Raw genomic sequence first — 12351 nt, forward strand, 5'->3', positions numbered from 1 at the left:
TCATTAGAATAAAAATATCTTAAATGCTTAATGCAGTTCAACAATAAATGCAGAATAAATGTTCCATGGGAAGTTTTTAACATTCCACTTATATCTCCCATCAGTTATGAAAATATAGTCCCAGAAAAAGACCAGTTTTCTCCAATTAATTTATTTTGTAAGATTTATAAGTCAGCCAACTTTTTCCTAGCCAACTGTCCTCCTCTTTTATAAATGGTCATTTCACAAACGAATAATTCTTCCTTCCCATAAAGCCCTGAATAATCAGGGGAAGGTACTGGGTGGCAAGGAAAAAAATACATTTCTTTTGGTATGACTCTTTGGATGAGTTTCATGAAGTTCAACATATTTATGAGTACTAAGCCTGTTTTGGGGGATATGCTTGCTAGCCCCTGGTTGGGGTGGTGGATCCCCCATCTCCATGTTCTGCTGCCTGCCACTGGGGTCAGATTTCTTTAACAGGCGACATTGGCTGTGTTGCTATGTCAATCTAGGAAAAATCCTGAAAACTTAGGGTAACTAGAAATTGTGGGGAACTCTGTGGTTTGATCCTAGGCCACTTCTGGTTTTTCCCTGGAAGTGATGTAGCAACGCAGCCAACATCATGTCTCCCCATGTCCCCACCCCCAGTCTTCCTATCAGGTATAAGGCTTGGCCTATCTAGGAATGAATTTGCCCCGAGAGGCCTCTTTTCCCTATGCGTGGCTTGGATCAGTTGTGTGAAAAGCTCAAGGTATTTGCTGTGTAAGAACATTTTGCAGTGCACAGCTGCTCTCTGCTTCTGGCATATCATAGTCCGCACTGCATAGATTGTTTGGTCCAGCTGTTGTGTAGGAGGCTAGTCCTGCCTCACAAGAAATTTCATGAACTGGAGAAGGTGGGTGGCTCAATGTTGTTTAAAATTCTCTGGAGTAAGAAGTAATGTCAGGGGCTGTGTTATAGAAAAGACTGTATTATAGAAAAGTCAGTGCTTTGCATGAATAATGGTCCAGATTCAGTTCCACCCATGTTAAGATGGATTTGGGATAACTGGTATTTTGATCATCCTATTGCAGTGTCCACATTGCCTTTACAAACAAAATGAACTTGCACCAGTACATAAAAGCAAATGCGGTGTATAAGCCGAGCTTTCCAATGTCCTTAGGCATCAGCAAGCACCAGATTCTCACCAAAGCCATTCACAGGCTGGAAACCATTCCAGTGAGAAGTAACATTCAACCATTTACCTTTACTAGCTGCCAGCCCACCTTATCTGAGAAAGACTGTATGGAACAGAACTTGGAGATTACATAATTTCCTTTCATTGAACCAAGTGCCTCCTTCTGTTCCCACGAAGACCTGCCTCCTGGACATGAATTAAGTCCACTTTTGCTGAATCCTGCCATCCTGTTCCAAGTGCCACAGTTTGAAAGAACCATCCTTCTATTTAGGAAGAAGGGACTGGGAAATCTGAGCCTTCAAAAGTAGGACAAGAAAGCAAGAGGATTTTTGAAACCGAGGGTAGGAAAGGAAATTTTATAAACAGAATGTGGAAAATATTTGGACAGAAGCATCATGTGAAATGAGCTGGATGGTCAGACTGTGTGCATTTGCAATCATGTCAAAAATCTGACCCAAAAGCATAATCTTTTTAGTTGGCTTTAGTACAATTGGCTGTTTCAGTAGACAGACTAAAAACATAGGGTTGGTCTAAGATGGAGACATCAGGCCATAATTATGCCACTTAACCAGGGGTGAAAATTAGGGTGCAGATTTGCCCTAAGATTTTTAGTTTTCAAAGCTGACATCTCTTGCAGTTCAAATGCTTTCATCAGGAGCCTCTCAGCTGGTCATCTGAGACAAGTAAGAATTATATCCAAGTGACCAAACACTGATATTTTTGCATTTCTTTTTTGCAAAAGCTTTGGGAAAAGGTGAGATAAAAATAGAAATACTCAAACTGCAAGATAATTCCAGAATGGTGGTTCTTGCAGCAACAATAACATGGAAGCTCTGGGCATCTTTTGACAGTGCAATACTACATAGAGTTGCATCCTTCCAAGAAAGCCTTTCTGAACATCTTTATGGTTGCGGAACCTCTAAAGCATTCAGGGTAGTCCTCAACTTGACCCTAGGTTGAGATGGCCAAACTGTGGCTCTCCGGGAGCTGGCAGGGGCTCATGGTAATTGTAGTCCATGGACATCTGGAAAGCCACAGTTTGACCACCCCTGCCCTCGACCATGTCTTTAATTGGTAGACCGTATTCTTCAGCAATCCTTTAAAAAATGCAGTACTCGTGGGCCTGTTTACAAAAGGCCTTTCATCCACCATTTTATAACATCAACAACATCTCAGATGAGGTAAACAGTTTCCAGGCCACGTGTTGTGGCTTCTCAAAATGGGCTTCAGGTCACACAATGTAACTAGCACAGCTTAGAAACTGTGCTTGATGCAAGCAACTATTGGGTTGCTTCCTTCCTCCCTTCTGTGTTTAAGCACTGCATATTTCAGAACGAGGAGAAATTCTACAGGTATAATTCTTCCCAGCAGGAGCCTATGAAGGAGAAAGTTGAGCCTGCTGAATGTCAGCCTCGCATATGCTTGTTAAAAGTCTACTGCTTCTGTCAGGAAGGGGAGAAAACCAACAGCCTTGCTTCAGGTCGTGCTACTATGAAATATTTACTTCTGACACCACAGGAGCTGGGACTGTTTACTAGAAGCTGAAGAGTGGAATCTGGTATATCAGCTTCATAAATGTTGATTGCAGGAAATGTGATAGGAAAGTTGGATGAAATCTGCTGCCTGCAACCCACAGAGCCTGTAGCAAAGACCCAGCCTTCACATCCAACCTTTCAGGATCTGTTCTCCCTCCCCCCCCCCCTCTCTCACACACAAACACAGAGGATTATTTACATATCTGACCAAGATAAGAGAAAGAGGACTCCGGTTGGACTCTTTGCAAATGTAGCCTGCGTTTCTTAAAGAGGCAGGACCTATTAGGGGGTCTGGTTGGTCATGGGTAGGATGTATTCCTTTCTAAAACACACACCAAATAAACAAATAATGTACTGAAGTATCTGCAGTTATGTGATCTGAATGCATTTTACCTAGATATACTTGGCATATTTTGCAAAGTAAAGCTCAGGTTTCAAAGAACTACAATTATGGCAAAGTTAATTTTTTTTCAGATTGAGGGCAGGGTATAGAGCAGAACGTAGAGACTGCGGAATACAATCCAGAACCCCTTTTTTATGCTATGAGAAATTACTCACTGCTCAATTTGGCCAATCAAATTGAAGGTTCCTGCTCTTGTTTTCTATGGGACTAACCTGGGGGACCCAGGCTAGACAGATCTCAGAAGTTAAGCAGGGTCAGACTTGTGTATTATCTGGTTGGGAGACCACCAAGGAAGACCAAGGTCCCTATGCAGAGGCAGGCAATGGCAAACCAGCTCTGTTTGTCCATTGCCTTGAAGACCCTATGGAGTTACCATCAGTCAGCTGTGGCAATGGCATTTTCCACCCACAAGTGCTCTGTTTGTTTCCCATCCTTGGTGCTATGGCTGTTGTCGTTGACATGCCTGTGTCTTGAATTCTCTTGACTTCCTTTGTACACTGGAACCCTAGGAAAAGTTATTCCCAAATTCTTTGCGTACCTGAGTCGTGAAGTTTAAAGTGAGCATGCCTGGTTTAGAATCCAAAATGTGAAGTTCCTTTGTCCTGAATTTAGCCTGTTTTAGCTTAGAATGGCTTACAGCCCTCGGGTATTAAGCAGCCGTCCTTGGATTTCAGGAGCAAGCAATTCTCTTAGCACACCCGTTTCTTCAATCTGAAGGGGATTAAGTTGCCTGGTTGTGTCATGTGGGGGGAATCCAAATGTGACCCACTTGTAAAATATTATATGACTCCAAAATTGAGTCATCTGAGCAAGGTGACACTTACGCATGTCTTTGGAAGCAGGGTGAGCAGAAGAATGCTTGCACAGCAGTGTAGCTGCAAAACACACCGAGGACAAGTGAGAAAGCCTTCGTAGAGCCTAACACCATTAAAAAAAAACAGCAGAGGAAAGGATTAAAGGGAGATCCACATCCAGTTTAGATAAAGCCAGCTGTTTTGTACTTCTAGATGGCTGTGTGCTTTCCTTATTTCTTAATGATAATGCACTGTACATAGCTTAGAAGCACTATAGCCTGATTCCCTGTGCATTTACCCAGAAAAGAAAATACCATACTGAGTTCAATAGGGTTTGAATACATGAAGCTGCCTTGTATTGAATCTGTCCTTTGGTCTACCAAGGTCCATGTTGTCTTCTGCCAGAAGTCTCCACCATCTCAGGGCGAGATCTTTCATATCTACCTGGCCTTTCTAGATGGAGATACTGGGGATTAAACCTGGGACTTTCCTCTTGCAAAAAGCAAATATTCTTCAAGTGCCTTGCCTCTTCCACCCCCCGCAATCCTTTTCCTTACTGTAGCCAAGGGGTAGTCAACCTGTGGTCCTCCAGATTAGACTCCAGTCTAATGCATACTACAGCTCAGTAACGTACGGTGTGTTGTTAAATGAATTAACAGGATGGGGAAGTAATCTGTGGATTTGCTTGTTCCCTCTTCCTTGTTTATAATCCCGAGTTACGGGGAAAGGGCAACTCATATTTTACCATTTTTGATGTAAGATGACTATGGAAATAATTCATCAGATCGCTTCATGCGTAGGGAGAAGGAAGGTGTGGTAGGAAGCATGTGAGGCAGGATTGGCCCACTTATTTCATGTAGCAGCAAACCATATTTTGTCATTATATAGGAACTGAAGCTGATCGCAAACCTAGTCCTCAGTGTCTGTACTCAGAAGGCAACTGAGTACTCTGGGTCCTGTCTTCAAAGAAGTGGGGAAAGGATGGGCCGCAAGTCCTGCTAGGCCGCAAGTCCTGGAGCTTAGAATGGGGCTGCCAAACTATAAGAACTGTGATTGCTTAGGCTTATTTACCTTTCCAGTTGCCTGTCAACAACACTGCCTACAGTTGGGGTTGACTCTATTTAGTTGCTTGGTTTCCTCACAAGAGTATCTGCATCTAATGGATCAGCAGTTCTTGGTTTTGGGGGGGGGGGAACCTCGATCGGGATCGGTGCAACATTGCACGATTCTTCTTTTTTTAACCGAGGGCAATGTTCTGTTCTGATTGACAGCAAGCCTGGCCCAGCGGCACCCAGCAAATCCTGCTCCCTCCAGCTTGGCAGCAGCTGACTGGAGTCGCCACACACACCTCAGTCCAACACGCTACCGTCATCCCCGAGACCATGGCAGGGACCCAGCCGCTGACGGATTGGAGGTAAGCTGGAAATCTCGTGCGCATGCAGGAGCGGCTTGCTCTGATATAGCTCAGTACCCGGGCATTTTCTAACACTGCAGACTGTGGCTGTAAACTAGTAGGCGCTGCACATTGGCACCATGGTTTCCCCGGTATTTCATATTGGTTATCATCTTGCATTTGCCACAGCCAAGCATTATCATCCACACTGGAGGAGGGTCGCAGGTTTCTCTCCTGGGGATTTGAGCACTCCAATAGGGCCCATTCCGCACATACTGGATAATGCACTTTGAGTGTGCTTTTGCAGCTGGATTTTTCTGTGCAGAACAGGAAAATCTCCCTTGAAAGTGCATTGAAACCACATTATCTAGCGTGTGCGGAATGGGCCCAGGTGTGAGGAAATCTCTTTTCACCAAAGGCAACTTTGCTCGGGGCCCTTCTGATGACTTAGCTACAGGGCCAGACTGGGACATCAGAACAGGCATTTTGAGTGGTTTGCAATGCAGTCATGCAACCTGTGGTCTCCGGTTCTATGTCTCTCCACCTTGATTGGCACTTTTAGCAGAGGTTGCAAAGAAATTGGGTGAAAAGCTGCTTGCCCTCCCTCTTGAGGGATGCTTCTCAAGAGGGAGGGCCTGGAGTGCTAACTCATTCCATGGAAATGTAGATTGTTCTCGGAATTCTGTGGAAGTGCCCAACCCAACAGCACACCTGTACAGGTGACCACTCAAAGGACATCAATTACTGGTAAACCCCCTTGCTGTCCCTCATTGAATGGGGCAGGAAATCTGCATGCTTGCTTTTGTGCTGTGCAAGGATCCTTGACTTGGGGGAAGGGGGATTAATGTGTGAAGTGATCTATCCTTCAGATGCATTGTTTATGCATACATTTAAGAAGAAGCACACAAATATCCTTGCAGATGGACATTCTGAAAGAGATACGTGTTGCCAAGGCCTGCCTGGAGGCTGTTCAGCAGGTTTTGCTTCACCTGCCACACTGCAGTGTTACTTTTGGCTCGTTGTCTCCCATATCTCTTACAGCAAGCCGTTCGGAAAGCAGCTTGCCTGATGACTCCTTCCAGTCCATGTATTCAATAACACTGAGAGGCTCACGGAAATTTAAACTACGAACGTCTGCATGCTGGTCACCAAATGGAGAATCTGCATTTAAAACGCTGTTATTTTTTTCTCTTGTCTCTTGCAGAAATACTCACGCTCATGGCAGCCATTACAATCCCATCATGCAACAGCCTGCACTTTTAGCCAGTCACGTCGCCCTTCCAGCAGCCCAGCCCTTGAATGTGGGTGTAGCTCATGTCATGAGACAGCAACCGACCAGCACCACCTCTTCGCGGAAGAATAAACAACACCAGTCATCCGCAAGGTACAAACCTTGGACAAAAGGATAGGACACCTTTTATCCTCCCCATCGCTTATTCTCCACTATTTTTCTGGAGGGGAGTGATAGAGGCTGGATCAAATATGGAACTGCTTCCTTAGCTGAAAACATAGAATCATAGAGTTGGAAGGGGCCACACAGGCCATCTAGTCCAACCCCCTGCTCAACGCAGGATCAGCCCTAACCATCCTAAAGCATCCAAGAAAAGTGTGTATCCAGCCTTTGCTTGAAGACTGCCAGTGAGGGGGAGCTCACCACCTCCTTAGGCAGCCTATTCCACTGCTGAACTACTCTGACTGTGAAAAAGTTTTTCCTGATATCTAGCCTATATCGTTGTACTTGAAGTTTAAACCCATTACTGCGTGTCCTCTCATCTGCAGCCAACAGAAACAGCATCCTGCCCTTCTCCAAGTGACAACCTTTCAAATACTTAAAGAGGGCTATCATGTCCCCTCTCAACCTCCTTTTCTCCAGGCTGAACATTCCCAAGTCCCTCAACCTATCTTCATAGGGCTTGGTCCCTTGGCCCCAGATCATCTTCGTCGCTCTCCTCTGTACCCTTTCAATTTTATCTACGTCCTTCTTGAAGTGAGGCCTCCAGAACTGCACACAGTACACCAGGTCTGCTTCTGCTCCCCCGTAGTAGGAGCAAAGTGACCTGTCGTATTGTAAGAGCAGGACCTTAAGACATCACCTGTTGAATGAAAGGGCGTTCTTTGATGCTCTTATCACACATTATACAGAATCATAGAGCTGGAAAGGATCTCCAAGGTCATCTAGTCCAACCCCCTGAACAATGCAGGAGCTCACAACTATCTGCCTACGCACAGTGACCCCCAATTCCATGCCCGAGTGATCTCCCCCGCCCAAAATCTCCAAAATCCAGCCCGGCCTAGAGGAAATTTACCTACCATCCCACAGTGGCGATGACTATCTAGCCTCTGCTTAAAAACTTCCAAAGAAGGAGAACCTACCACCTTCAAAGGAAGCCTGTTCCACTGAGGAACTGCTCCGTCAGGAACCTCTTCTGGATATTTAGCCGAAAATTCTTTTGAATTAATATCAACCCATTAGTTTTGGTCCAACCCTCTGGGGCAACAGAAAACAGCTCTGCTGCATCTTCTATATGCCCTTAAAGTATTTGAAGATGGTTGTCATATTACCTCTTAGTCATCTACTATGATATATGCACCCTCTTGTCTATATCAAACATATGCATTTTTAAAAATGAGATAACCCCTCCACGTACAAAATCATAGACTCCGTGGGGGAAAAGTGGGATATAAATAAAGGAGTGAAAGAAAAGAACACAGGTACTCTTGACAGGGAGCCCTGATTGGCTGTCACTTAGATCAGTGGTAGTCAACCTGTAGTCCTCCAGATGTTCATGGACTACAATTCCCATGAGCTCCTGCCAGCCTGACTTAGAAGAAGGCAGGCAGCTGTTCCTGTTGGCAGCAGAGGATAGGACCCACTATAATAGGACCATTATTCACAAGGGCATGGTATAAAAGTCCCAAATTAAAATAAATAGTGGGTTTAAATTATGAGCAGAAAGTTCCTGGCAGGATATTAGGGGACGTTATTGTACAGTAAGAGTAGTTCAGCAGTGGCATGGGCTGCCTAGAGAGGTGGTGAGCTCCCCCTCCCTGGCCATCTTCATGCCATGACTGGAGGAACACTTGTCAGGAATGCTTTAGACTGATCCTACCTTGAGCAGAGGGTTGGACTCGATGGCCTGTATGTTCCCTTCCAACTCTATGATTCTTAGTTGCAGGTTTGGATTTGCAGGAATTAATGAGGAGCAAGGTCTTGATAAACTCTAGATGCATCTATAAAAAACATTATGTGACCTAATTTTATAACATCAATTGTTAACTAATCCTCTGTTGCCAGAAGTCCATCTTAGTATGAACTTGGATGTCTCTTTCCCATTCCTTTGCCTATTCTGGTTATCATTTTTAATTACAACTACCTTCTTGAATGCTTATTTGCTATGGGACCTATGGGAGGGGAGGACACAGCAGGCAAGGAATAAATGGGGTTGAGGCATTTGTTTCCTTGTGACCCAGAATTTCTCTGATGCAGCTTCAGTATCAAAGTATTAGCATGCTCCATCTGCATTGCAAAAGGTTCTGCTCTGTTTCCCATGAGGAAGCTTGAAAGCTCCTCCAACAGAAGTCCCTGCAATTGGACTTGTTTAAATCCATTAAAGCGATGTCTTGGCAAAATTAGAGGATATTGAACCACTTTAAAAAGCCTATTGTTTCTGCTTCGGTAACTATATATACAGAACAGATCGGGTTAAATATAGAGTGTCTGATGGTGTAGGATGGCATACATTCTTTGTGCCTTGTGCTTGGAACATCACGATGCAGCAACAAATTACACAGATTGCCGCAAATTAATAGAATTTGGCAGTTACCGTGATCTTGTTGAGGTGTGTGAATCTTGTTTGACTTCTGCCATCTACTTCTGGGCTCTTCCTATGCTTTGGTTTGGCGTAGCACATTTGATAGGCAATAGGGATAGGACAGAATTTTACGAAGCATCTCAGGAAGAAGGATGTGGGATCCAGTTCCACAAAATCTTACTGATGTCTTCAGTCTTCAATGTGGGGAAAATGAGATTCTTCATCCAAATTGTGATGGCTGCATCCATTGTGACATCAGGGCCTCGTATTATTGATGTTGCAGTGGTAGAACCTCTGTTGGCGTGCAGAACGCCCCAGGTTCGATCCCTGGCATCTCCATTTGAAAGGAACAGGGAGTCGGTAATGGGAAAGAGTTACTGCCAGTCTGAGTAGGCAGTGCCGATGTTGATGGGCCAATGGTTTGTTTCAGTATGGCAGCTTCTTGTGTCCAGTGGCCAACCTGTGGAGATGTGAACAATAGCTAGAAGAAGAAGAAGAGTTGGTTCTTATATGCCACTTTTCTCTACCTAAAGGAGGCTCAAAGAAGCTTACAGTCACCTTCACTTTCCTCTCCCCATAACAGACACCCTGTGAGGGAGGTGAGGCTGAGAGAGCCCTGATATCACTGCTTGGTCAGAACAGCTTTATCAGTGCTGTGGCAAACCCAACATCACCCGGCTGGCTGCATATGGGTGAGCGGGGAATCAAACTCGGCTCACCAGATTAGAAGTCCACACTCCTAACCACTACACCAGGAGGAGGAAGATTGAATGCTCTCCTCATTCTCTTCCGCCTCTCAGCCTTGGATTTGGGCATGTATCAAGATTGGCCCAGAAGTATTGCAAAGATGGGTCTGAATCCAATGGAGCATTTCTGGGAGGCAGAAGGACTCTTTGTATATCAACTTTCTCATTTGTGTCATGAGTCCTGAGTGGTATTAACAATGATAATGGCCATTCACCCGAACAATGTTCACTGTGTTGGTATTTTGAGGCTAACCAGGCTTATATTCTAAGAGGTGTTTACAGTATTCAAGTCAGTATTTCTGGCAAATCTTTCCTCAGCCTCCTCTACTGGCCAAGCGAATGGGAGGATCTCTTACCATCACAGTACTTTCAAAGGTAGTGCAGTTCTGGTGGCCCAACACCCTTTCGTTATACCTTTTCCTGAGTAGGTAATGAAGAATATAAGCATCCCTTGAGTCAATAATTTCTCCTCCTCCAGCAGTCAGGCATATTTGGTGGGAATGGCTTAGAAAATTTTTGAGAAGGTTTTCTATCTCAGTAAGCCTGTGGATCTGGTCCCCTTTGATGCCACTGCCTTTGTCTTTATCAGAGAACATCTTGGTATTTTCGAGAAATTTATTGCAAAACTATCAAAAAGTTGTCCTGTCATGAGAAAAAAATGGATTTCTTTCGAAAGGTGTCTGGTTTTGCCATTCTGCAGCTGTTGTGTGATTTAAGATCTAACCGGGGGGATGGGGTTCAGTAATGTTCATGATGAGTGGTACAGGAATCTGACCATAGATCAGCTTTAGAGTTTGAGACAGAGATCTGTCACATCACTTTCTTTTCACTGGAGATGCCAGGTATTGAACTTGGGACCTTCTGCATGCTGAGCAGAGACTCCACCACTGAACCGCAGCCCCTTCCTATAAATAACTTTTCCTCCTCAACCACCCATATGTTCTTTCTCTTCCACAATGGAATTTACCTTTCACTTTTGCTTTTTTCGAAATTATAAGTTGGATTGATGCAAGACCTGAAATGCTCCGTAGCATGGCTGTTTGTCTGACTTTCCAGACATTCTCCCCTCTGTTTGGTGTAGGTGGGGCATTGAGCTATGGAAAACTGACCTGCAAGAATGTTGTCCTAACGATAAAAAGTGTTGAGAGGGCTTTGATTGGAGGCTCCTCCAGTTTTCCCTCCTACTCGCAAGGGGGGAATCGGGGTGCCCACAGGGAATTCCCAAATGGAATACTTTCAAGAAGGGGATCATTGTGCAGATGGACAATATTGCAGAAGGGAAGGTTGTGAGCCATTGAATACCACTGTGCAACCCTCCCTCCAAAAAAAAAAACAAGCTGTGTTCTGGAATTCCTTTCTGAAAGGAAAAATCATTAGAGAGTTGGCTACCTCCTTTCTCTTTGCACTTTGCACTGCAGACCCGGAGCCAAGTTCTAACACAATGCGTAATTGCACAAGCAGAGAGAGTGTCTGGCCCTATTACGAACTGGCTCCCTATCTTGGCTCCTCCCAAGTGGGTGTTGAGCCACATTGTCCGGTCAGATGCTTGAACCATTTGCATCTCTATGCTGTGCCTCTTTAGCGAGTGGAATTTAATCGGCATATCTGTCAGAACATCAGCTTTATTGAATGCTGCGTTCCTTGAATAACAGGGCAAAGAAGAATCGAAACAAATCTGCTCTTTGCAAAACAGAAAGGCATGCGTTTCTTTGGCCATCCTGGCTCAGGCCCGAGAGGACCTGTGATGAATTTACAACCAGCCCCAGAACTGCTGCTCTGAATCTTTCTTGTTTCTCTGCTGTCCTCCTTTTGTTTACTCTGGGTCCATTCCCAGCTCTTTTTGCCTACATGAAATGCAGAACATAGGCTGTGACAATCTGGCCAGCCAATAAAATGGGAGAGAAGATTCTCCCACCACATTTTGGCATCCCAAGCATCCTCCTTCCCACTGAAGCACATTATTTATCCAAGACAGTAGGAGAGCCTTGCAGAATGTGCAAGTCCTGTGGCGTGTGCTTTGCATTATTATATCCAAATGACTGGTGTGCTTCTGTTGGAGAGGAGAATATTCCATATTCCTCATTGGTATTCAACAAGCATCACGAATGCTACTACGCAGTCATTTGTTATGCAAAGGACTCGGTGCAGTGTGATATGTCCGTAATTCCCTCCCTTTGATACATTCCAGCTAGTCCTTTGTTAGCTTTTAGACTGAACTGAAAATTCAGACAAAGCCCGGCAGTAGAATGCTGTCACTGGAGCCAGCACTTTGCTTGAATTTGACTCATGTTATGTTCTGCTAGTATGAGGGCCAAAGCAATGGAAAAGTCCCGGATTCTCAAACTGGGACACAGGCCAACCTGTGGAGACGTGAGCAATAGCTAGGAGGACGATTGAATGCTCTCCTCATTCTCTTCCGCCTCTCAGCCTTGGATTTGGGCATGTATCAAGATTGGCCCAGAAGTATTGCAAAGATGGTTCTGAATCCAATGGACCATTTCTGGGAGGC

General features: G+C 44.7%; 1 protein-coding gene across 3 annotated transcripts in view; it reads left to right on the forward strand.

Moving 5' to 3' along the window:
* Positions 1-12351, forward strand: part of HIPK2 (homeodomain interacting protein kinase 2) — a 185887-nt gene that overhangs the window by 144878 nt on the left and 28658 nt on the right. For all 3 annotated transcript variants that reach the window (XM_077339791.1, XM_077339792.1, XM_077339790.1), the window contains exons 10-11: positions 5163-5305; positions 6489-6668. In XM_077339791.1, the coding sequence (XP_077195906.1) occupies positions 5163-5305; positions 6489-6668 (323 nt within the window). The remainder of the gene's footprint in view (positions 1-5162; positions 5306-6488; positions 6669-12351) is intronic.

This window comes from Paroedura picta, chromosome 5 (assembly GCF_049243985.1).
Source record: "Paroedura picta isolate Pp20150507F chromosome 5, Ppicta_v3.0, whole genome shotgun sequence".
Classification (NCBI taxonomy): Eukaryota; Metazoa; Chordata; class Lepidosauria; order Squamata; family Gekkonidae; genus Paroedura; species Paroedura picta.